The following is a 26,412-nucleotide window of genomic DNA, read 5'->3' as shown; positions in this document are numbered from 1 at the left end:
ACAGCGTGTTACAGATATTATCATATTCTGTTCATTATTAGCACAATAATAGCTAAATCGTTTCCCATTTTCAAATAAAAATGTGAGATATTGTGTTGGAGTCTGTGCCGATGAAATTGCTTCGTTTACCGCCGTAACAAAACAACATGAACTCTGCATTCAACAAACGCTGAGTTCGGCAGCTTGTGGGTTTCCTGTACCAGAACCAGCTGATCAACTAGTTATGGGCAAGGCCAGGTACTTGAAAACACTGAAACATTTGAAGCATTTGTGCAGGAAACAATCTGACACCAGCTGCACAGTGACATCTGCTGGTCAATTTGACTCACCACATCTTGATGATGCTGGTTGTGAAACAATGACACAAGACAAGTCCTGCACAACTCCAAACAAAGCTACTTATTATACAAGATTGCCAATAATTGTGATCATCATAGAAATCCTCACACAAACAAGGAAAGACAAATATTAAGACTGTTAAAGACAAAAAGCTGTGACTATAATGATCAGCGTACTTCAGCAAAATTCTCCATCTGTTACCTTTAATGTTGAATAAATCAGTTTATAAAGTAAAACACAGAAAAGGCTTCTGTAATAACCACCAGGGGTGTCTCCCCAATTTTTCTGTAGGGGTGGCTATACAGAGGCTGATATAAATATTGGGGTGGCACATCGAAAACAGAATATTCAGTTTTATTGTGCTGTTGTCAAATATAGGGTACATATGAAAACCAAATAAGATTTTGAAATCCACAATAATCTCTTTTAACTGGAAATCTCAACCATCACTTGAATGATTCTCAGCAGAGCTGAAGAGAAGCAACTTAAGAGTCACTCTCCCAGGAAGGCGTAAACTTTAAGAGCAAACATTATGGTATGTTGGCCCTGAGATGCACCAGTGATCTGTCCAGGGACTGGCACCAACTTTCCTGCAACCTTATTACATTATTACCAACACAGGCCAGGCTTACCAGGGGGGACGAATTTTTATTTTGCACTTTTGATTCCAGTGTTTAAGTGATTAAAATGTCCATATTAGTCTTCACAATCCACAGCAGAAACCCCAATTAGAGAGAGGGTATTACTGGAGTTTGTCAATGTCACGTGACCTGGGTGTGAACCATGCATCGGAGTAGTGTTTGGAAACACTTGCACATCGGTGTGGAAATGTCTATTTCGAGCTTCCTATGCTGATCAGAGTTTACTGTTAAGCCTGAGTTAATCGTATGCGTCAGCAGAGGAAAGAAATCCTTCGTCAATCGAGCTCCGATGTGAAGATTCACAACGGAAACGAGCAAGTCTGCATTTTAATCTACAGGACCGATAATGAACTCGAGTCAGTACGGACCTGTTTTTGCTGCATTTTATGACCGGTTCATTTTTTTCCCCGTAATGAGTAGATGAGGTCTCATTGAGTGTGTGCGGCACACTCGCCTGACTGTGCTGACAGTTACCAGTGTGCAAAAAGTTGAGCTCACCGGTGAACACTTAGCGTGAGACTGAGCGCAGATTTTTAGGACAGAGACGAAGTTTTAGCACTGCGCTCACGGCTTTGAGCCGTTCAAATAACAACTCAACTCCTAAAAATAAACGGCCTTACAGAAGCAACTGTCACAACTGCAACAGAGATAAAAATATTTTTGGTGTTACATTTCTTGCAGTTTGTTCTTCTCCTCACAACTCTCAGTCACAAAACATTGCAATGAAGGAATACTTCTAACAGGCTGTTCTGGTTTGCATGACCTCCGGGTTACAACACACTGTGGCAAAGTAAGTAAGCGTTTTGGAGCCCATCTATTGCAAATTGTAGTTTCAACACGGCGGACATTACATTGTTAAAGAGAGACTAAATCAAGTCGTTAGCAATTAATTCTACCCACCTTTCCAGGCTCTCTAACCTGGAATAACTGCTGAAGTGAAAGAACACAAAACAGAAACTCAAACCCTCAGGTCTTGTGACATAAGCAGCCCAGTAGGAGAGCCGAGATAACGATTTTAGCCGTTATTGTATAAGTTTTTTATGCAATGCACTTTAATTCTGTTCAGTATATATGTCAAAGTGAGACATGGAGAATAAAACAATTGACAATGCAGTAAACCTTTCTTTATATTTAATTATCAAACAAAACAGATTTTTTTTTTCTATCATGCGGTTAATTTTAAATAAAAACTTTGTGTTTTAGGAAATTTAAACAAATCCGGTTTTGGTAGTTTCAAACAATTTTTAACAGGAAAGTATACCTAAAGGTGTTAAGTCTAATTGTTGAATGTTGTCATTATGCTTCTTAAATTTGTAAGGTCTGAGTTCAATCTATAGGATCAAGACATTCCTTTGTCTCTGACCACCTCTCCAGCCACTCTGTGCTGGGGGAGGATTATTTACACATCCCTTGTGAAGATTCTGTTTGATGTTTGGTAAGCTTCCTGCTTTTATGACCCTTTTGGTCAGCAGGAGGTCACACAAACGCACCCCCATGACACACACACACACACACACTCTCACGTAACACACACACACATATACATACAGTGCCTTGTCTTTGTAACCAAGGGAGGTTACGAGGGGAGGTACGTGTTGTAAACTATTGTTTATTTTGTGAACGTTTTCAATAAAAGGCAGCGAGAGGAGGCCGTCGTCGGGGTCATTCGTAATGACATTCGAAGTGCGTTTCTGAGATACTGACGAGGCCTCCCTTGCAAGTAAATCGATCGGTCGCTGACTGTCTTGTTTTCTTCATGATGAGTAAGTCTCTAAACCAGCGGGGCTTGTGGAAACACAGACCCAACTAAAGGCATTGTATGTATGAAACTTTTTTTCTGCCATTGGGAAAAAAAAGAAATGTCACCCATAAATCAAATTTCGACTTAATAAGCTAAACATTTGACATAAATACTTATTTTGAAATTCTGTCTTATGCATCTTATTTTTTTGTTCTTTCATTTCTTCCAGTGGTGGAAAAACACTTCCATATAACATCTGTGGTATATTTTGATCTTATTTCTTGTTTACTCATCCATGTCAGGTTTGACACACACTGACACTAAAAATGCATGGGAAAATGCTTTCATAACTGTAAGACATTTTTAAATTAATTCAGCAGCAAATTATGACACTGACTGCTCCCTTCCTACTGGGTCTACATGTCCTGATGGTTCAAACTGGAGGGATAAATACAAGAAGGTGTTTTAAGAACCGTTTGTGCCAAAAATGATTTCTGGTATTTAAACAGTTGTAAATGACGCATATGTCAAACATGGCTCTCATGAACGATATCGACCCACTTTAACTAACTTTTATATAACCTTTATTTTTGAATGTAAAAGCCCCTGGCTCTCTTTCTCTCTCCCTCTCCCTCCTGCTCTGTTCCTGTGCTACTGCCAGTGTAACTTCTGCAAACACAAGGCCAGTGGCGGTCTTAGCCTGTTTGGCGCCCTGGGCGCCCCCCCCACACACACACACACACACACATAAAACATATTAAGGATTGTACATTAACATAAAACTGTTGTACACACACACACATATGAAGAGAGAGTATGCATTGTATGCAAACAGCTACCAAACAGCCATCATAATTAGTCATACAATGAGAACAGGACAAATCAACAACTGACAATGACTAATTAATATTAAAATCTGTAACATAATGTATTGTTTGGAGTTTAGTCTGTTACTGTTACTATTTTTACCATTTCTTCTTGGAGCAACTGTAATCCACATTATTTCCTTAGGGATTAATAAAGTATTCTGATTCTGATTGTTTCAGGATGACCTGCCATTATCCAATCACACATCTGCTTACCTGTATCTTTTGCTCGTTTCTCCTCCTCTTCTTTTCTAATTTTTCTAAACTGAGCACCTGATGACTTTGAACTTTTCTTGTCCATCTTCCATTGGTTTTAATTTTGCACTCCAGTATGAACACCCATCCCCCAACTCGAGGATCACCACAACATAACCTAACAGACCTACACCTTAGTTCACAGATTCACTTTGTCTAGGGTTTATTTCTGGGATTTCACACAACCGATTCAAATCATGAATACATAATGGGCTTGGATTTACAACATTATGAATGAAATGTGCTCTATTTGGAAGCAGCATGTCCCCCTCCCCTTTCGACAGGTTGTGTGTGAGACTTTAAATCATCAAACTGTAAATTATAAATTTTAAATTGTTATTGATCCCTTTACCCCGAGTCCTAAAGCGTATATTTATTTTCTTACTCTTCTTATATTTATTGTTTGTTTACTTGCACTGCTGTAACTGGAGCCTCGTCGTCTCGTCTCTCTATATACTGGACTGTATGTAGCGGAGATGACAATAAAGTTTACTTTGACTTCAGCAGCGAGCAGGCGCACCGAGGGCTCTCGCGCTCACTTTTCAGGTATAGAATTTCGAAAAAACATCGGTGCAAATTATAAGTCTGTATCATAATGTCTGCTGTTTTCGTGTTTGTTGGTTTGTTTTTTATTTTGTTTTATTTTGCGGGTTGGTTATTAGACGCTGCTCCATCCAGCCAGAGAATCCCCCGCCGCCCCGCCCTCTCCTCCCTGTGCCGCAAGCAGCAGGCGCACCTCGCAAACGGAGGGCGCCCTTACTCCCAGCAAATGGGCGATAGAAAACCGATCGGCGCCTCTGCCATTCCCACTATGCGCTGGCTGATGTCGGGGCAGCATGATAACGAGCATTTTTTTTTTTTTTTTTTGCCGATGCCCGTGATGCCGCCCCCCATCACGATGCCGCCCCGGGCAACCGCCCGTGTCGCCCGTATCTAAAACCGCTACTGCACAAGGCTCACGTGCGGAGGGAAGTTGTTTCGTTCGTGAGCGACACGTCATTTGCCTGCTCACTGCTGCAGCACGTGCTTCACTATAACGTAACGATACAAAGAGAAAAAGACAGCTGTAACTCACATTAATCAAACTTTAGGTTCATTTAACTGGTTGCATTCACGATAATTACTTGAAACACTTGAAGCCAAGGGAGTAGATTTGGTTTTGGCATTGGTGGGGACGGATGATTCAACCACCGAACTTGTCTACATGTGCTATTCTACATGCTTTTAAACCATTTAAAATTACAATTCATAGTTTTATATGTGAATTATATAATGTTAAATTACTATTAAACAAATGACTGATTTTAGACTTTAGTTTACTTCAGCCATATTCCATATAAATCAGGTATCATACAAAAATAAAAAAAAGCTTCAAATACAGTCATGACAATAAAAGAATATGACTTTAAGGACCTAACAACATTACTTCAGTTATAGTACACCAACATCTCTTACACATTAGCACTAAGGGAACACTGAATGACCTGCTGGTTTTTGTCCATAAAACTACTCATCTAAGATGACCACAAAGTAAAAGATCTCTCAGCAAAATTATGCAACATTTTAGGCACGATTGCTCCGATCAAGTCAGTGAGCTGGGATTTTTTATTCTAAACATGAACTACTGTTACAGCAACACACATGGATTACTGGTGCCCCACACTACAACTCAATGTCCACTATGTGAAGGAGTCTATACTATACTGTCTATACTATACTGTCCTGGTGGACATGGCAACACTTTTTTCATGGTTACATACAGTTTTAGACTGATGTCGGCCAAAGCCTAGCACATACTTGCCAACCTTGAGACCTCAGAATTAGGGAGACATTCAAAGGGGTTTTTACAGTGTTTACTTATCGGAAAAAAATAAGTTAAATGTGGGGTGTCCAAATTCAGAGGCTGCGTCCACCTGAGGACCCGGCCTTCGCGGTCTAAGTGGGCCGGGTCCTCCGAAAGCCGGGTAGACTGTTTGACATTTATTCAGCTGTGTGAAAACCCCGGAGGAACCCTCCCGAGGGATTAATAAAGTTTTATTTAATCTAATCTAATCTAATCTAATCTAATCTAATAATTTTAATCTCAGCCAAACCGATTTACTCACGAACAAATAAAACACTGAAAAAGGCCAAACAATAACATGTTTAAGTTATTTGAAGTTTACACAGCTACATTCTCGCCTGAAAATATGTTAAAAGTTTATTTCGCGACCCAGAAAGAGTAATAAGAGTAATATTAATACTAAGTAGCTGCAGTAGTAGTAGCCATTGTTGGAAACTGGAATTGGCTGGGCCAATCTAGGATATGTTTTTTCAATTTTGTTGTCCGGGTGGAAAATCGGGAGAAATTGGGGAGAATGGTGGCTCCGGGAGATTTTCGGGAGGGGCACTGAAATTCGGGATTCTCCCGGAAAAATCGGGAGGGTTGGCATGTATGGCCTGGTATTGCCTTTAACGTTATTATGACGGACACATTTTATGAGTGAACTTGACTTTAAGTGACTTACAGGTTTCTTTGAAAAATACTTCGTTATATCCAGGTTCTTCCTTTTTGCTGCCATCCTCCTCTCCTCCTTGCAGGTCCTCGCAGCGCAGGATTGTCGCTGCTAAAACTAAACAGAGCTCCCTGAAAGGCACAGCCAATCACATTGGCCATATTTGTCACATGAGGTAGGACTCCAGTAGAGAACGTAATTTAACTCTTTCTGCACCGCTGGGTGAATGAGACGTTGACAGATCTTTTTTTTTTTCCTTTCTGTCGGGTTTGTATTTCTTTACTCGCAGAGATCAAATTATTGGTGGGGACAATTCAATAATCGCTGAATATTGGTGGGGACATGTCCCTTCCGTCCATGCCAAATCTACACCCTTGCTTGAAGCCTGTGAGGTCCGAAGTCTGTAGCAGCACGTGGATTTGCTTCGCTGTGTCCATCACCTGCGGACACAAAGAAACGAAACAAACCCGACTTTATATATTTTTTAATTAAATAAGAAGAACGAAGGCAGGAGGGACCGGGACGAGGTTTTTTGTCCTTCAAACAAAAGTAAGTAAGATCCTCTGTATCACGTGGGCAGCGAGCGTGTCCGCTGGGTTTGATTAAAATATCTGTTATTTGATTAAAGCGTGAACAAGAATATTTTGCTCATTTTTGCGCAGTTTTCCCTCTTTTTAGCGTGGTTTCTTAAAACAGCTACAGTTTGGATTGCATTGTAGCCGTTAGAGGAAGTGACAAAATGTCCTTTGTCTCCATGGTTTCGTTTCCCAAAACTGGCTTACCTGAATAATTAATGACTTCAGGTAAGCCACAGTTGTGGCTGGTTTCTAAGGTGATGTCTGCACAGTGACCAGTTTCTATGACTGATCAAGTGACCAAGTTTACACTGACTCAGTTAATAGATTATATATACATATATACATCATCGCTTTATATATTATTAATTAGTATTTCATGGATGCATTTTTCTGCAGCAGGTGCATGTTCAGATATGTCTGAGGAGAAGAGGAGGAAGCTTTCAGCACCAGCTTCTGAACCTTGTGAGCCATCAGCCAGGTATTACTCAGCTATTCATAAATCATCACATGTAGCCATGTTTCCAAAGCAGAGGGAAAGAGTGTAAAATGTAAATAAATACAAAATCAAATGATTTGCAAGATATTCTTCAGAAGTAAAGTTGGGGTTCGGGACTGTGAAGATTGTGCCGGGGAATTTAAAGAATAATGTTTTTCAACACTTAGTGTCATCAGTCTCTTAGAGAAAGACGTTGTATTACAGCAGTAAACACACCCCTGTTTCAACTTATTGAAATGCGCTGCTGGCATTCAATTTAAAAAGTAGCCTACTTTGTTCAGTAAATAAATACATTTTCTTAGTTTCAATGTTTGATGTGTCGTCTTTGTGCTATTTCCAATTATCCCAATGTATCTCACTGGATTCTGTTTATATTTACATTTTATATGTTGTGCTATCAATTTAGTAAACAGGGTTGTAAAATGTTTAAATTCATTTAAGGGAAGTCCTGATGTTTTACTTGTTTAGGGTGTTGTTTACTGTATGTGTGATGTGTATCCTGTGTGTTTTGCTGACGGCATATTTGATTTGTGAAAAAAGTTTTTTTAGTGCAGTTGAGTGGTCTCAGGATTTACCCTGCGGTGTTTGCATTAAATGTGTAAATTTTTTGTGTAGGTGACTTCTCTCTGCGTCAATGAAGTGTTAAATAAACTTTCGTCTTAGTTCACAGAAAAGTGTTGCCGAGTCCACGGGTCCCAGATGTGTCTCCATTAAGAGTGATCGATCCAGGATTGAACCTCTTGCCTTTAGAGATGAGAAATCAAAATGGAAACAGTAAACTGTGTTCTTACTAATATAAAATATCTGATCTCTTTTTGTTACAATAAACCACAGTGTATAGATAAAAAAGTGCATTTCCACTAAAAGTTTCAATAGTTGAGCAATGCGTTGACTGCTCAGTGAATGCTTATAAAGTTTTTACACTAAATATATATATCTTTTTAGTTTACAGAGTGCAACGGAGTTCACGTCTGAAAGTTCAGTTTCTGTGCAGAGCGATGAATCCACTCACCAGCAGCTCAGGTAATTCTAATTTCTACTAAATCTTCTCTCAGTTTCTTAAAAATACTGAAGGGTATGATTAGAAGTGATTCATGTTGAAACAGGAACTGAGTTGTTTTTTTGTAACACTAAGGAATCTTGGAGTTTTTTGGTTTTTTTTACCAGGATATCTCTTTCAGTGTTCATATTAATGCACCAATGTCTAGTTTCTTTGTAACAAGTCAGTCAAAGATCCTTTTTTCAGACTGCATGTGTGCATCTCCCTCTTTGGCTGGGACCTGCTCCCACAGCAGTGATGTCACTGACTGCATTTGTGGCCATTTCGCTGAATGTCTTGACATACTGATGTGAAAACTCACATGCGTTACTGATCTTTTCAGTGTCATGTTGATTTCCCTCAGAAGCTTTTTTCTGAATTTTTGTCCCCAATGTCAATAGTGTCGAGTCACTTAGTGTAGCAAAGCTGTACATGAGCTTCAGGTTTATCAGAAAGGTTTCAAAAGACTCACATTGGCATTAAATTTGTAAGTGAAAAATTTATCTCTTAGATGTTTTATTCTATTTAGGAGGACAATGGGCATCAAACTTCGAGATAACTTTATCAAACTTCCTTTCATCCTAATCTGGTTTGCCGCATATGAATGTGTTGAACACTTCAATAACCTGAGGCCCTGCTATTGTAAGCAATAACATTACCTTTCTTACATCCGGCTTGGTTTCAGATATACACCTGGAAGGTGTGCCACTTACTGTTGACATTTTCCATCAGCTTCAAACATATTATTTTCTACAATGCACTTAAGCTTGGAACTTTGCTCCTGGCACTGTTTGTCTCTGTACTTCTGCAGAATGAGTCATTTAAGCCCCTGCAACATACCTTTATTAATTTTCCTTTACTTTAGGCAAGTAGAATGTACAGCACACCAGGTTATATCTTTTTTCACCTTCCTACCATAGAGATCACGCCTTCAGTCCCTACAAAATAGATACTGTTGCCTTGTGGTATGACATCAGAAATGACATCAGTTTTACCACACATAATATCTGATCATTACTGCATTTCTTGATTTTGTTGAGGTTTGTGAGCACTCATTTATCCACAGCTCTCTTTACGTTAGTACAGGATTTCAATTAGGTTTAGGTCCCGAGTTTGACAACTGACCATTGCAACACCTTAATTATTTCCTTTCAGCCTTTCTGTTGCAGATTTGCTTTTGTGTTTGAGATCATGGTTCTGTGGTGTAATTGCATTGCACAGTAGATGTTAATAGAGCCAGTCAGTGTAAAATGGAATGTTATGTGGAACAGAGAAGAACGGAAAAATAAAGAGTTGGTTATGAATCATACAGTGGACCCGCGTATAATTAATAGCACGGCATGGTGTCAGAAGTCCTGTACTGATCCATGCAACCTCGACTGAATGAACCTGTATGTTGTGGAGCTTGTGGAAAACAAGAGGGAGAATATGGCGCAGGGCTCGCAAAATTTCAAAATCCCTGGTAGCCCTTCGGGCAGGCACTCTTCAGTTTTTGGTAGCCCAAAATAAATTTAAGTAGCCCGAATAAAAAAGAGAGCAATTTTTTAATGTTTTGTTTCCTTTACAATATTATACATTAAAGTATAATATTGTAACGGAAACAAAAATTAATCAGAAAATTGTTAAAATACAAATCACAACAACTGTATAAAAATTACAATCATCAACTCAAATACTTGTTTCTAATTGAACAGGAATTTCTATGAACTTGCAAGAACTGTGTAGAACATGAATTAGTCTGTATCAGATCCTGAATCTGAAATTTCCACTGAAGTCAAGGGTAAGGGGTGAGTGGAACCAAGATCGAGGCCATTTGCTTTTTGAAGTTTGCAAAAACTGCTAAATTTGGCCAATGGTGGTTCACTCTTTGCAACATAGTACGCTTCTGAAAGATTTTTCAGGACTTCTGCTTGTGCTTGGTTTATTTTTAGTATGTTTTTTCCAATTGCTGTTTGTTCTGGGAAAGATATTGCAGACTGGGCAATAATGCATTTCTTGCGTTTCTCATGGGTTCTGATGGGGTCTTTCTTAAAATTACTGGTCCCAGTTACAAAGGCGCTTGTCGACTCAAATGAAATGAAACTCACAACACACCCGGCAGAACATGATGTTATTTAGCTCGTCATATTCCAGCCACAGAAATTCTTTTGTCCATGAAACCATAAAGCTGCACTTTCTTTTTGTCTCATAGTCTGATTTGTCATAACTTTTCCGTTTTGCGGTAGGCTTTTATTTGGCTGCCCCTTCTTCACCCTGACTTGTCTTATTTGGCTCAGCAGAACTGAAATACCGGCGTAAATCCTGCTGCTTTTACACACTTACTTACATAACAGTCAGCGATTCTCTGCGCAATCAACCTCTCACATGTTTGAGCTTGCTGTGGGAGATTTCACTTGTCACGTTTGAATAGTAAGCTAATGAGTGATAAGACGATGTCAGGAATTGGTGCGCAATTAATCGTCACTCACCAATCAGTGCCGCCGCTCTCTACACACTGTTTGCGTGATCGCAAAGTGAAAGTGAAAGCAAAAAACAAGCGCAAATTCAAACGCGATTTCAATGTGTCGTATATTGGCAGTGGCTCATCGATGCCAATAACATACTTACTCAGCTACATTTGCGAAAGAAAATGCAAAAGCATTGACACATATTTTTCCTTCCTATGATAGCCCGACGAGCAGGGCTGAGATGGATTTTGGTAGCCCGACTGGAAAAATCGCTAGCCCCGGGACGTCGGGCTAGCGATTTTGCGAGCCCTGTGGCGGATGAAACTGCACAGAGAACGCCGGTGTCGTGCCAAAGTAGGTATCCCCGACAGAATTTGTTTCCCCTGCGTCGGGAGCAAACGCTGGGCTGTCCAAATCACGGACAAACAGTATCCCAGAGTGTTGATTTTTACTTTACAAACGCTTCTTTTAATGACTAACTACTCCTGAAATTTTTGAGGTGTTACCTCTTTATACAGGAAAGTTATAGTGGGATACAAACATCATCAGGATGATCCTGCCACAATTTATTCCCCCTGTGTAAGTCATGGACAAACAGTATCCCACATTCTTGATTTGTAGTACACAAACACTTCTTATTATGAGGTATTACTCCGGAAACTTTGGAGGATTTGGCTCTTTATACAGTAAAGTTACAGGAGGATAAAAACAATTATCAGGCAAAATGTTCTTGTGTTAAAATGGGGCGCCTCTGTCAGTGCGCCCCAGGGCAGCTGTGGCTACAATGTAGCTTGCCATCACCAGTGTGTGAATGGGTGGATGACTGGATGTGTAAAGCGCTTTGGGGTCCTTAGGGACAAGTAAAGCGCTATATAAATACAGGCCATTTACCATTTAAAATAATCCTGTCCGATACCACGTGAGAACAATAAATATATAATTCTCTGTTGTAACCCTCAAACTGAATGGTAATGTAACGATAGTAATTGTTAACTTTTTCACAAAAGTAAAACATCAGTACTTCCTGTGTGCTCCCGACGCAGGGGAAATAAATTCTGTCGGGGATACCTACTTTGGCACAACACCGGCGGGGACGAGCGCGACATTTAGCATTCAGCCACCGGAGCCCTTCGACTTTTCAAAGCCGCAGGAGTGGTCCAAATGGATACGGAGGTTCGAGCGATTCTGTCTCGCCAGTAATTTGAACATGAGTTTGGAGGAGAACCAAGTCACCGCGTTAATTTACTGCATGGAAGATGAGGCAAACGATGTGCTTTGCGGTCTGAGTTTAAAAGCTGAGCAAAGGACAACGTACGTGGGGGTACGTGATGGATTCCAGGCTTTTTTCATTGTGAAGAAAAATGTGATCTATGAATGTGCCAAATTCAACATGCGCCGACAGGGAGAAAATGAGATGGTGGATGCTTTTGTGACTACACTGTATGCACTAGCAGAACACTGCAACTGTGGAGGGCTACATGATGAACTGATACGCGACAGGCTCGTTGTTGGTCTCACGGACAAACGGCTGTCAGAACGCATGCAGCTTGACCCAGATTTGACCCTGCAGAAAGCTATCAAGATGGCGAGGCAAAGTGAAGAGGTAAAGCGACAACAATCCTCCTTACGAGGTGACTCTAGAGCTGAGGCTATCGATGCTAAGTCCATAGATAGAGTGCACAAAATTAGTCGTAAGCCTGCTAGAATCAAACCTCTCCAGGCTGATAGTCGTGAAGCTAAAACACGTGGGTTCTGAGAAGATGGCAAGAAAGGGGCAACGTGTCAAAAATGTGGCGGCGTTCCATCACATTCAAAGCAAGATTGTCCAGCACATGAAGTAAAATGCCATGCATTTGGGAAAAAAGGACATTACAGGCGCGTATGCAGGGCACCCAATGGGAATGGCTAACCAGCATGGAAAGTTTCTTCCACAGTTTACAGAGAGAGACAAACCTCTAAGAGACTCACTGTCTAAGAAAAACAGCTGGAGGTGGGACATTGACCCATAGAGTGTTTTGGGACCTGAAACATGCACTTACATCACCGCCAGTGTTAGCCACATATGACCAAAGCCGTGACTGCAATGTGTCAGCGGATACATCATCGTATGGCTTAGGGGGTGTGCAACTTCAAAGATGGGACGAGGAGTGGAGACCTGTTGCCTATGCATCACGTTCCCTCACTGCAACAGAACAGAGATACACTCAGGTTAAAAAGGAGGCTTTAGGTCTGACCTGGGCTTGTGGGAGGTTCCGCAGCTTTCTTATTGGCAAACACTTTCAAATGGAGGCAAACCATAAGCTGCTGCTGAGTCTGCTGTGGACATTTTGCAAAAGTGTATGGCTTTTGTCACATCACGAGCAGCCTGAAATATCCCTAAAGCAATGGCGAAGCCGAACGGGCAGTTAAGACTGTCAAGAACCTATTACCTAATACGGAAAGCTGCTGATCCACAATTGGCTCTACTCGCTTACAGAGCCATCCCACTACAGAATGGCTATAGTCCAGCCCAACTCTTGATGGGGAGACAGCTTTGCACCACAGTGCCAATACTGCTATCTCTGCAGACCAAAGAGAGTGATAGTGGGGAGCCAGAATTGGTAGGATCCGGGGAGCAGTGCTCCACGGACATTCCAGTGACAGTTTCTTCAGAACTTCCATCTACACCCAGAACCAGATCTGGCAGAGTAGTTGTGAGACCAACCAGACTGGACTTGTGACGGCTCACATGAAAAGGACAGGTTTACACAAGCATACCCCTCTTTCACAGTATTCTTTGCACAGTGAGGGGAAAAGCTAAAGTTTGTCATTTTCAAATATGTATGTCCAGAAGTTGGGAAACACCAGGGATGTGAATCATACAGTGGACCCGTGTATTATTAATAACATGACAGGTTCTGTTTCATTAACCGATTTCTGCCGATATTTAACTGTCAGACAAATGGCCTCACATTTGATTGTTTCTAGAATACTTTGGTGAACAGAGGTTTTCATCAAACGTGTTGCTGTGCATTATGGACAAATGTCTTTACTTTGGTCTCGTTTGTTCAAGGGACATTTTTCCAGAATTCTTGTGGTTTATTCAGATCCAACTTTACAAACCTAACCTGTGCTGCATCGTCCTTGAATTTTACCTGACCTAAAGTTTTTGTTCATGATTATATTTAGCAATGATATTTGGCAAAACATCAGCACAGGTGAGGACAAGATGTCAACAGGGCATAACCTCACCTTAACAGAGTGAAGAAGCTTTTTAAAATGTTATTTAAGAATTTGGCCTCTGAGACAATTGTTTTGCTTATATTATCATATAAACTGCTCTTGAATATAAATGAAGGCTTTGTATTGTTTTTCCTACAGTTATCCCAGTGTGGATCCAAACAGCTGTCTAATGTGTAAGAAGGTTTTGAGGGATCCAGTCCACTTCAAGTGTGGACACTGGTTATGCAAACAGTGTGTGAGCTCAAACTGGGATCAATCTGGCTCACAGGCAGAAAATCTCTGCCTGGATTGTGTTGAGAAATGTCGACTTAAGAATGTTGAAGGCACAGGTAAGTTTCCATGAGTAAATGCTACTGTCACTGGGATCTTTACGTGTGCACCATTTATCCTTGGAAATAAAAGTGATTGCAGCAATCTTACACCAGCTAAACTGCATTTATACTGATAACCTTTTCTTGTTGCGTGGCATGTTCTTTTGACATAGAGATAAGTACTATGTGTATAGCTATAGTTCTTTTACTCTGGTCTGACTTAGTTGACAAGTTATAAAACTTCAAATTTCAATCAAATCAAATGCATTTATAAGCACATTTAAAAACAACACAGGTTGAACCAAAGTGCTGTACATAATGAAAATGGTGAACATTCATAGAAAATACAATGGAAGACTAGTCACAATTGAAGGCTAAAGAATACAAGTGCGTTTTCAAGCGGGTTTTAAAAATGTCAAGCGTTGGTGAAGACCTAATGTTAAGGGGCAGACTGTTCCAGAGCTTGGGGGCAGCAACTGCAAAAGCTCAGTCACATCTGTTTTTCTGTCTGGTTCTGGGGATATCCAAGAAGCAACTTATCTGCCTACCTAAGAACTCTGCTTGGAGTATTTTTAGTTAAAAGGTCCAAGAGATAAGATGGAGCTAATCCATTCAGAGATTTGAAAACAAACAACAAAATCTTGAATTCGATTCTACGACGTACTGGTAACCAGTTAAAACGTGCCAGGATTAGGGTGATATGTTCAAAATGGCGAGTGACTGTTAGGAGTAGGGCCGCCGCATTCTGAACTAGCTGCAAACGAGAGAGTAGGGCCTGGTTAATACCAAAATACAGACTATTGCAATAGTCAAGCCTAGATGAAATAAATGCATGAATCACTCTCTCGAAATCGGCAGATGACAACATGGTCTTGGATTTTGCAATGGCCCTCAACTGGAAAAAGCTGGTTTTAATAACATCATTTATTTGTTTCTCAAATGAGAAAGAGAAACACTCCTAAATTTTTAGCAACTGGCGTTCTGAACTTTTCCAGTGGACCAAGGTCAACATTAAGGGAAAAATGGAGGTCAGAGGGTCCGAATAGTATAATCTCAGTTTTTTGATTGTTTATATGCAAGAAATTTAAAGAGAACCATGATTTAATGTCATCAAGTCAGTCAAGTAAAACTTTAAAACTCCTATCAGTTAAGTAGGATCTGAAGTATTTAAGTGCAGTACCTTTAATGCCCACACAATTTTCCAATCTCGATAGCAGAATCCCATGATCCACTGTATCAAATGCCGAACTCAAATCTAAAAGCACTAAAGTGATGGGATTACCAGAATCGGTAGTCAATAAAAGATCATTAAGAACTTTTAAAAGCACAATTTCAGTGGTATGTGGTGCTTTAAAACCAGACTGAAACGATTTTAAGATGGCATTAGTCTCCAGAAAGGCCTGGAGCTGAATAAAAGCAAATTTTTCTAAAATTTTAGACAGAAAAGAAAGTTTAGAGATTGGTCTAAAATTTGAAATAACAGTTGCGTCAAGGTTAGTTTTTTTTAAGAAGTGGGTGGACAATAGCATGTTTAAGATCAAATGGAACTGTTCCCGTGAAAAGAGAGGTGTTGATAATAGTTAAAACATGAGGGCCAATAGTGTCAAAGACTTCTTTAAAAAGACGAGAGGGGATAGTGTCAAGGTGACACATAGTGCTTAAGACGGGAGACTAGTTCGGCCAGAGAGTTCAGAGAAATCGGCTTGAAGTGATCAAACACAACTGAGGAAAACAAGGGAACAGAGGGATCATAGAGCGGAGGAATGAAATAAGACCTAATAGTATCCACCTTATCAACAAAAAAACTTAAGATTTTTTCACAGGTACCAAGGGACCCTAGTAATTGAGAGGTGGATGGAGGGTTGATAACAGAGTGAATAGTATTGAATAAGATACAAGGGCTGTAGCTGTGTTTGCTGATAATATCCGATAGGTACTATTGGATAGGTAGTTTTTGCTTTATGCACAGCATCTTGATAAAGAGACAGAGCATCTCTTAACATAGTGAAGGAAATCTAAAGTTTGTCTTTTTCCATTTTCTTTCGGCCTTTCTACAGGTCCTTCTAATGGCCCGGGTGTCATTGTTTAGCCAGGGATCAGTTTTAGGTCTAAAGCGTTTAGTTTTTCTAAAAGGAGTGGCCATATCTAGGACGTTTGTACAGGTGACATTAAACATGGTAAGCAAATGATCAACATTTTGCTTAAAGGAGCAATTGTCCATGACAATGGACAATTGGTGACAAAAAAACATGAATATTAAAATCAAAAAGGATTAAAACGCTGTCAATGTCCAGAATGCAAAGCATAAGTAGTTACAGGAAGGTGTTTAGCTCAAACTTGGAAAATACACCTGGTAGTTAGGTTGGATCACTTTTCACACTTTAAACAAACTGCACCAATCTGGACTTTGGAACCAAACCAAGACCTTCTCCTCAAGTATGATTACCATATTTGTTGTTCACACCCGCACAAACAAACTTTACCAAAGGGGAAAACGGCCAGAGTTTTGCTTATATGAACTAAACAACATAGGTGTGAAAACACCTTAAGACTCCCGTTTTCATCTAAATTTAGGATGGCAAAGGTAGATGCCAAATTTTAACATTTTTGCCCAACGCAACTTTTATTTATTAAACAAACTGTAAAAAATTCCTGTTTACAAATCTGAAAACATTGCTCTGTTTGATTCCAGGGAACATCCTCCTTGTCAAAGTAAAGGAAAATTTGAAAAAAGCAGTGAAAAAAAAATTTGCTCTGACATTTGAAGGTAATGGTGACCAAGAAAATCTACTCCAGAACATCTACACAATGTTGTTCATCACCACCGGAGAGAGTGAAAGACTAAATGAAGAGCATCAATTCAAAAGTAAATGGAAAACGCAATCATCCAATGACTGTTCAGTCAACCTCAGTCACATATTCAAATCGTTTTCTGTCCAAAACAAACCCCACAGAACAGTCTTGACGAAGGGCGTTGCAGGCATTGGGAAGTCTCTGGCTGTGCAGAAATTCATTCTTGACTGGGCCGAAGAGAAGGAAAACCAAGATCTTGACTTTGTTTTCAGTCTTGCTTTCAGAGAGTTGAATTTGATTTCAGGTGAAAAAAGCCTTCATGAGCTCCTGACTTTATTTCACCCCACACTGTCCGAACTCAAAGATTCAGTGGATTATACCAAAACCAAGATTGTTCTGATCCTTGACGGTCTGGATGAAAGCAGGTTTCAGCTGGACTTTGAAGGCAGTGAGACAGTATCATCTTTCAAGGAAGTAACACCTGTGAGTAATCTCCTAGCAAACCTCATTCAGGGTAAGCTTCTTCCTGATGCAAACCTCTGGATTACTTCCCGTCCAGCAGCAGCCAATCAGATCCCTGCAGAACATGTTGACATGGTGACAGAGATAAGAGGGTTCAATGATCCTCAAAAAGCTGAATACTTCAGGAGGAGATTTAGTCATGATCCTGGTCTTGCTGAAAGGATCATTAAACATATTCAGGCTTCACAGAGTCTCGACAGCATGTGTCAGATCCCGATCTTCTGCTGGATTTCTGCAGTGTTATTCCAGGAAGTCTTTGGAGGAGACGTTGAAACCGCAATTCCTCAAACTCTTACAGAGATGATGTCACACTTCCTGTTTGCACAAACCAAGCGTAGAAGCAGAAAATATGACAAGAAGGTTGAGACAAACAAAGAAAAGCTTCTGAAGACACACAAAGAATTTCTTCTGAAACTCGGCAAGCTTGCATTTGAGCAGCTGCTGAAGAACAACCTCATCTTCTACGAGGAAGACCTGGAGGCCTGTGGAATTGACATTAAGGAAGCATCCATCTACTCGGGATTTTGCACCACAGTCCATTTGGAAGAACAACTCTTTTCCAACAAAAGGGTCTTTTGCTTTGTGCATCTGACCGTACAGGAGTTCTTTGCAGCTCTCTACACCTATGACTGTTTTATTAACAATAATACTACAGAACTTAAAAACGTCCTCATTTTGGAGGACAAAGATCATACGTTACTTGATCTTGTAAAGGTGACAGTTGACAAAGTGCTGGAGAAGAAGAAAAGTGGCCACCTGGACTTCTTCCTGAGATTCCTTCTTGGCCTCCTAGTTGAACCCAACCGGAGAGTCCTTCATGGTCTGCTGGCTCCACCAGATCGAAGCCAAGATACTGACAAGAAAATCTTGACTTACCTCAAGTCTATCAGAAGGAAGAACCTCTCTCCAGACAGCTGCATCAACCTTTTCCAGACTATGGTTGAGATGAGAGATCACAAAGTCAAAGATGAGATTCAGGAATATCTCGCACTGTCAGATCGTTCAAAAACAGAGTTGACTCCCCTGCACTGCTCTGCACTGGCCTACATGCTGCAGGTATCGAAGAATGATCTGGAAGTCTTGGACTTAAAGAGTTACAACACATCAGATGAGGGCAGACGGAGGCTGATACCGGCTGTGAGGAAGAGTAGAAAAGCTATGTAAGTTTACAGCAATAATTTACTTTCATGTTGAATAACAACAGAAATTCATATACTTTTCTGTCAATCAGATTGTGTAAAGTCAAGGTTTGCTGGAAAGGAACTGTTCTTGATCAAGCTGATCAAGTGTCATCCTTAAACCTTTGTCATGGCATGGATTTAATTTATGACCACAGCAACCACTCCCCTGATGACTTTTTGGTCTTAATTGTTACTTTTAAGTTGTATAAAAACAAGGTTTTAATTTTAAATTTTATCCCAAATTGAATAAAACAAGATAAGATTATTTGATAAAATAATAAAACATTCTGCTCAAAGAAGGCCAAGATCATCTAGCTACATCAGCTGACATTATCTACTCAATACTTTACAACAAAAAGATGGGAACGGCCAAAATGTAAAAATAGAGGTTTCAAAACTTCTGTGTCTCATAACACTTTTTAAAACCTTTATTTTTTTTCTGTATTTGTCTACAGAATGAAACAGCTTTGTTCTCTTTATACTAACACTTAAAAACCCACCCACAGGTTAGCAGATTGCAAAGTGACCTCGGTGTCAGCTGAGCATTTGGCTTTTGCTCTCAAGTTCTACTGCTCATCCCTGAGAGATCTAGACCTCAGTGACAATGACCTGAAAGATTCAGGGTTGAAGTTACTCTGTGATGGACTATCAAGTCGGTGCTGCAGGCTGGAGATACTCAGGTAGTAACACGTAAAGTACAGCAAAAGACACTAGTAATGGACGTCCTTTAGCCAGATTTAAGCTGAAAAAAAAAAACTGCTAGAAATGCGACTCTGTATAATAAAAATGATAGTTTATGCTCTGATTTCAGTGAGGTCTTTATCAATAGTAAGTCGGATAGTATACTTAGATTGACAAAGAATTTTCATGAACACTGTACACTTCTGACACTCAGGTGTCACCATCTTGGTTTGATACCAGAGTGGCGACCCACCAGTGGAAAAAAGATAGGAACATCTGAACTAGCCCATTAACATTGTCATATTACTTTTTTCACGCAGTGATGTTACGTGGGTTGGTTGACAGGGGTTGTCTGGTATTATTATGTGTAGTCAGAAGGTCAATAATAAGTTAACAATCACAGTCAGCTGTTGCAGTCATCAGTTTAGGCACATAACTTGCTTTGTTCGGTAAGCAAGTACAAAATGTACTACTGGAATTATTTCAATTGAAAAAGTGTGTCTGTTTTATCAGGTTATCCGGTTGTCTGGTCACAGCGACAGGCTGTGCATATCTGGCTTCAGCTCTACAGCTCAACCCGTTTCATCTGATAGAGTTGGATCTGAGCTACAACCACCCAGGAGACTCTGGAGAGAAGCAGCTGTCTAAGCTGAAGAATGATCCTCGATACAAGCTGAGCAAACTCAGGTAATGGAATTTTTTAAAAGTAATTTTTAAAAACTTCATTAAGAAACATAATTAAATCTGAGATACTTTTCTCCACAGCGTTGAACACGGTGGAAGTCACAGAATGAAACCAAGCTTCAAGAAATGTAAGCACTTCAGTTATTTTTGGTGGTAATAAGTAACAAATCAATGAAATTATGATCTAGTAACAGATCATTGTTCAAAGTGGCATGGGTTCTTTTTGCTGTTGCAATGAAGTGTTTTCTTATTTCCAGATGCCCGTGAACTCACTCTGGACTCAAACACAGCACACACAAACCTGCTTTTCTCTGATGGGAATAGAAAGGTGACCTGGATGGAAGTTGACCATCCACATCCTGATCCCAAAGAACAGTTTGAGCACTGCCAGCAGGTGCTGTGTGAGCAGAGCCTGAATGGGCGCTGCTACTGGGAGGTGGAGGTATTTGGCCTTCTATGCGTTGGGATTACAATCAGAAGAAGAGGCACAGAAGGAAAGAAAAATGAGTTTAAGATGGGATACGATGACAAATCCTGGTGTCTGGTTTTCTCTGATGATGGTTTTTATATTCTGCACCGTAACAAGAAAGTAGACGTGCCTTCAGCTGGATGGCGCTCCAGTCGGGTGGGTTTGTATGTGGATTGTTCAGCTGGCACGCTGTCCTTCTACAGGGTTTCTAGTGACAGCTGCATCCTCCTTCATAGCTACAAAACCGCCTGTAACGAACCCCTTTATCCTGCTGTTGAGCTTCACGCTCAGTCGTCTGCTTCATTTTGTCAGCTAACCTAAGTTTCACCTGCACCTGCAAGTTCTGTCCATCAGTTCCACACATTAAACTGCTTTACGAATAGTATATGTTTTTCATGTTGTCCTAATGAAGTTTTAGGTCATGTTTCACCTACTGCAGCTACATGGTATTCTTTATTTACTCTATCTTTTTCTAATATTTTTTTAATGATCTGAAACAGTTAAGTGTGACAAATATCCCCCACAAAAAAACAAAAACCCAAAAACTAAGAAATCAGAAAGGGGGCATTACTTTTTCTGTGCACTGTAACTGCAATTTGCACAGTTGCTGATGAATCTGCTTGGTAGATTTACATAATATTTTCAACTAGTAAGTCATTTTTCGAACAAAAAACTGTTCCAACGTCTCCAATATGTCAATTTGTTACACTTTCCCTGTTTTGTATTTCTCTAAATCTAATATTTTATGTTTATGTTGCTAGTCAGAAATAATATCAGCATTTTAAATTATGGTCAGTTCTGTTTAATTTATTTTTTGTAGAACTTATTGTATTTACTACAAACTCAAAATCAGGTCTAAACCTCTGAAATCTTAATCTGTAACTTTGAATTAACAGTTTACTCACTTTGATAGTTGAACATAGTGCTAAGAAAAATACATTCACTAAGAGAGGTAAATGAGCATGATTTCACAATTACAAAGTAGACATTTTAAAAAACTGACTACGTGCACAAATTTATCAGTATAACCATATACAGCTCATTTAAGTAAAGAGCAATGAGATCTACAGAGGAGAACTCAACCAGTAGACCCAGAACATGCAAACTTTAAACAGAAAGGTCCTAGCCAGATGGTGGAGCCAAACTCAGGACCTTCTTGCTGTGAGGCTTACCACTGTGCCACCATGCTGCCCACATTTGACAAGCAGAATGTAGAAGTTGGTGGCTGTATAAATGTTCTTTTGTCTTCTTTTATTTAGAATTTCTCTTTCTCTGTTTTAAATCAAAATGTGTGTTGCTTTTATTTAGCTTTGGCAACTCTGAGCATCTTTTACAGCCTTTTCACTACAAATCAGTGATGTGTGTGTGTGTGTGTGTGTGTGTGTGTGTGTGTGTGTGTGTGTGTGTGTGTGTGTGTGTGTGTGTGTGTGTGTGTGTGTGTGTGTGTGTGTGTGTGAGTGAGAGAGGCTGTTTAAACAGCGTCTAGTTTTTGCTTTATTTTTACTTACACAGTATTTTTTCCACAAAAACATCAAGCTAAGTTAACAGAAGTCTCAGTATCCAGTATCACAGGTTTGCAATTAACACGAGCAAGGAATTGAGTATTTTATTAAATGAATGTTAGATACTGGTTGGTGTGTTATGGTCTGACAGTGAAGAATAAACAGAATTGAAATGTGGGGTGAGACTATTAGATATGATTCAACTTGTACAAACTGGTGTCCTGTTTTAGATCACATGTTGCTGCTTATTGAAAAATAAAATGTTTTTTAAATTTGCAGTGAAAAGCAGAAGTTTCTAATAGTTTAGTCTTACTGATGCTCATTAAGGAATGACTTCAGACGCTGTTAAAAAACAACAACTTTAGTTTCTCCTATTCCCGACACACAGAGGTCTGGGGGATCTTCCAGGAATTATGACGCTAATTTCCAGAGAACTGATTGGCCATTATCTCTTATCTTGAACATAACCTGATCCACAGCTGGGCTGTTGTGGAGCACAGAACAGGTGCTGTAAATAAAGCACACCTGTCACAACAAAGCCCAAGTCACTTCATCAAACACAAGCTTTTTTTTCTTTTCACAGTTCTGCATGATCTACGTGATTATACATGCCATCTTTACAGGAAATACATCCTTTGAAAGACACAAACACCACCTGTTATTTTAATCTGAGAACATAAAAAACCTCCTTCATTAATCCAACCATATTATTGGCTCATGTTTCTCATAGGTCACTAACCGTGTTAATGAGGGAGTGACTTGGCCTGAGAGTAAAGGGCGGGGCAGTCTGCCTCACAGCTGCTCTCACCAACACCAACCCACCCAGAGAAAGGGGGGGGACTCTTTATCTATTCAGCACAATAAAAGCCACAGAACAGAAGGTAGAAGTCACATCCCACGATCTCATTCACCAAACTCCAACCAAACCTCCAGAGAAAACAATTTAGTCCTACATAAAGGCTAATGTGTGACCTACCTGACACTGGGACGCGTCAATACAAGACAGGTAAACTGAGATCAGAGTAATGAGTCACATCACACAACTAATCAGCTGCTTTTACCATTTTTAATTCAGTTTTTATACAAATAAGCAAAACTGCAGTACCTTAACAGCACACCAGGGGGCCCCAGCCCACTTTATGATTACTGTCAGGTATATTTACTAGTTTGGGATTCACTTGCTCTTATTTAAAAGTTTTATTTAATGTTGTTTTTAACTCCCCTGTCATTGTGACAGTGCACATTGTCTCCCCGCCTCTCCTAATAAATTTAGCAATATAAATACATACGTCCTCAATACATTTGTGGTTTGAGCAGCAGTTGAATATGTGTGTTATAGCCATGGAAAACTTGCCAAATCTTCTCTGCCAGTAGTAATTTTATTTAGGAACAGGTTAAATTCTGAGTTTCCCTCATATCTTCAAACTTGCAGTTTGCCTGAAGCGGACATTCGGTTAGAAATTCATGTCCTATAAACACAACAGAAAACTACAGTCAAACTGAACTTTTTAGACCAAAACAGAAAATGAAGTTGGGCAATTTAAAAATATTAACTCAGCACATATCTTTTAGTAATCATTAAAAAAAACCTGACATAGTTTTACGGTCATCCAAAATTATTGTTTCTTATTGGTCCACATAAACAAAGTACAAATAACTCAGCATGGGCCAGTATCATATGATGTCTTCACTAATTTATGAATCTAGCTGATGTTCTCTGCTTAAAGTAAAATGGAAATTTTAACATCAGCAGCAACAATTTTAATTTTCAGGAGCGAGTTTTAGTTTTAAAAAAATTAAACAGGACCCTATTACACCTGAGCTGAGGGCATTACAGGTACTTTTAGGGCTTGTTTATAAAATTTTAATTTTTTGTTAAGGTCCTGCAAAGTACTGGATTTGGATATTTCTCAGAACTATGAACCCAGCTCAACCCTTCAGTTCAGGAACAGGCTTTCTGTCCCTCCCCGGGTCTCCAGTAACACTGAAGAACATGTTTTTGCCTTTTTATGCTACACGTTGCTGGAATAACCTACTGACTCATGTCAGGTGTTTCCAATATTAGCAGCATTTCAAAGTAAAGTTAAAAACACAGTTTAACCTTTTCAGTCATCATTCCTGATTTTAATTTGCTTTTCATGTAATTTCATTTATTGTTGTTGGAGAGTTTTTTAATTTTACTGGTCTAATGTTGATCCTTAGTTATTATTTCATTTTATTTCTACTTCTTTGACTGGGTTACATTTTGTTCTATCGTTCTTGTTGCTTTTTTCAAAGTCTCAGTTTGTTAAATTTCAGTTTTACTGCTGTTCTTAATTATTCCTCCTAATGTGTGCCTGGTGAGTTAGAGTCAGGCTTTCTTAATGGTTTTATAGCTCCAGCCTGCTTCACTGACACCCACAGCTGCGTCCACCACAGCGTCATCAAATATTAAGATTGAGCAGAATTATTTATTACTTCTACCATTATAATCATTCACTATCACTTATTTATAAGTCGTGGTTCTTACAATAATCACTTTGCAATTAGGTGTTGCAGACCTTTTTGTAAGCTATATATTTAGTTATTATTGAGACTCATGTTGCAAACATGAGTTATAACACTATACTAAAAGGACAGTGAGCTGTACTGTGTATGGAGTAGTACAGGAAGTGAAAGAAAAACACAAATACAGAAAGAAAAACATCTACATTTTTCCTCTTCATCTACATTATCATCTACAGCTGTGTATTTAAATGAAACTAAATCTGTTTAAATGAAAAATATGAGAAAAACACAAGTTCCCCCTGCTCTAAAAATTTCTGATCTCTATGTACAGGATGTCCAGTGATGCCCTTAGTCACATGTTTTGTTTGTCTGTGCAGCACTGTACACGCTTTAAAGGAAATATTGTTTTCCCTCACAATATATGCAAATGTAAGAAGACTTTGTCTTAACAAATTGGAAAATATGTGCTTTTGAAATCAGTGTCTTAAGATTATCCTTTTACATATTCCAGTACAGCAGGCCTGCAGCTTCAGTGAAAAGTTGTACTTCAATACACATCATATGTCTCTTACAGCCATTTGTAGGTAATGTGTAATATTTTGCGCCACTAGCACTTTCGGAAATGAAATTCTTTCTGTGTGGACACCAAAGAAAGAATTTCATTGCACAGAGAAATGCTTTTCTTTGTACATATGACAATAAACGCTTTGAATCTTGAATCTTCTGTTAAAATGCTACCACCTAGTGGTGAAAAGTTTTCATTAAATTTCACAGGAAAAGCACCTTAATACAGAATAATCTATCAAATCCAAACATTTGTCTAGGAATAGTACAGTTTCTCATATTTATTACATTTAGAAGTAAAGAAAGAATTATCCTTCTTTGCCAACACTGCTTTTTGCCCGTACACTTCATCTATTTAAATTTAAATGGCCATTTTTTAGTTACTATTTTTAAGCTGCTACATATTTTATTCATTATGAAAATAAAGAACTTTTAAATCGAGTCATTTGCACAAAAATGTACTCTTAATGGCCTTTGTAGCTATTCTGTGTCAAACATGTAAAAATATAATTTAAAAAAATATATAATTTTAGATACAATTTACATCATTTTAGAATTTCCTAAAGGCAACTAAATGAATGGTGATTTTGTAATGAAAAATCAAAGTTCATGCACCAAATAATGATAAATTGTACACTAAATGTTCCAGTAATGCTGATAGAGTAACTTATATTTGTCACCTTTAAAGCTCTGATATGTTCTGCAGATCCATGTAGATTTTTAAAAAATCCTTGAACCTTGTATACAAAGAGCAAAAATAGTTTAGCTGTTTATGAATCTCTTTCACCTCTTACACGTGTATTTTTATTCATTCATTTTTTTTTTAAAACTGCTAATCCCTTTGTTAAATGTGTATCTTGTCATATTGTATTTTTATAATAGAATATATTTATTGTATTTAGCTATTCTACTGCTGTTTAGGTTTATATAATAATTTTTCGCCTTTTGCAGATATGAACTGTGTCTTGTCTTATAAATTTTTGCACATATATTAATCCTGGCACTGCATCCTTATACGAGGAAGAACCATTTTATTGAAATAAAAGGTGATTATTAAATTTTTTAATGACAACTCTCACAATTTCCAGTGCCATGCGGT

The 26,412-nt window shown here is 39.1% G+C and overlaps 1 protein-coding gene across 1 annotated transcript; it reads left to right on the top strand.

Annotated features, from left to right (window-relative positions):
- Positions 1–6,463: 6,463 nt before the first annotated feature.
- LOC116326994 (NLR family CARD domain-containing protein 3-like) lies at positions 6,464–22,547 on the top strand. Its single transcript, XM_039610418.1, has 11 exons — positions 6,464–6,512; positions 6,627–6,886; positions 7,312–7,393; positions 8,075–8,185; positions 8,357–8,434; positions 14,258–14,448; positions 17,123–18,905; positions 19,433–19,606; positions 20,121–20,294; positions 20,373–20,419; positions 20,549–22,547. The coding sequence occupies exons 3-11, from the start codon at positions 7,329–7,331 to the stop codon at positions 21,079–21,081; spliced, it is 3,156 nt and encodes a 1,051-aa protein (XP_039466352.1). The 5' UTR covers positions 6,464–6,512; positions 6,627–6,886; positions 7,312–7,328; the 3' UTR covers positions 21,082–22,547.
- The last annotated feature ends 3,865 nt before the right edge of the window (positions 22,548–26,412 follow it).

Source organism: Oreochromis aureus, linkage group 3 (assembly GCF_013358895.1).
Source record: "Oreochromis aureus strain Israel breed Guangdong linkage group 3, ZZ_aureus, whole genome shotgun sequence".
Taxonomy (NCBI): Eukaryota; Metazoa; Chordata; class Actinopteri; order Cichliformes; family Cichlidae; genus Oreochromis; species Oreochromis aureus.
Note: the sequence above shows the minus strand (reverse complement) of the source record. Positions and strands in the feature narration are given on the sequence as shown.

Bases quoted from the DNA above. Each gene is read 5' to 3' on its own strand.
- LOC116326994 (XM_039610418.1), top strand. From the start codon at position 7,329: ATGTCTGAGGAGAAGAGGAGGAAGCTTTCAGCACCAGCTTCTGAACCT. The intron at 18,906-19,432 runs GTAAGTTTACAG...ACCCACCCACAG, and splicing joins AGGAAGAGTAGAAAAGCTAT to GTTAGCAGATTGCAAAGTGA. The intron at 20,295-20,372 runs GTAATGGAATTT...TTTTCTCCACAG, and splicing joins TACAAGCTGAGCAAACTCAG to CGTTGAACACGGTGGAAGTC.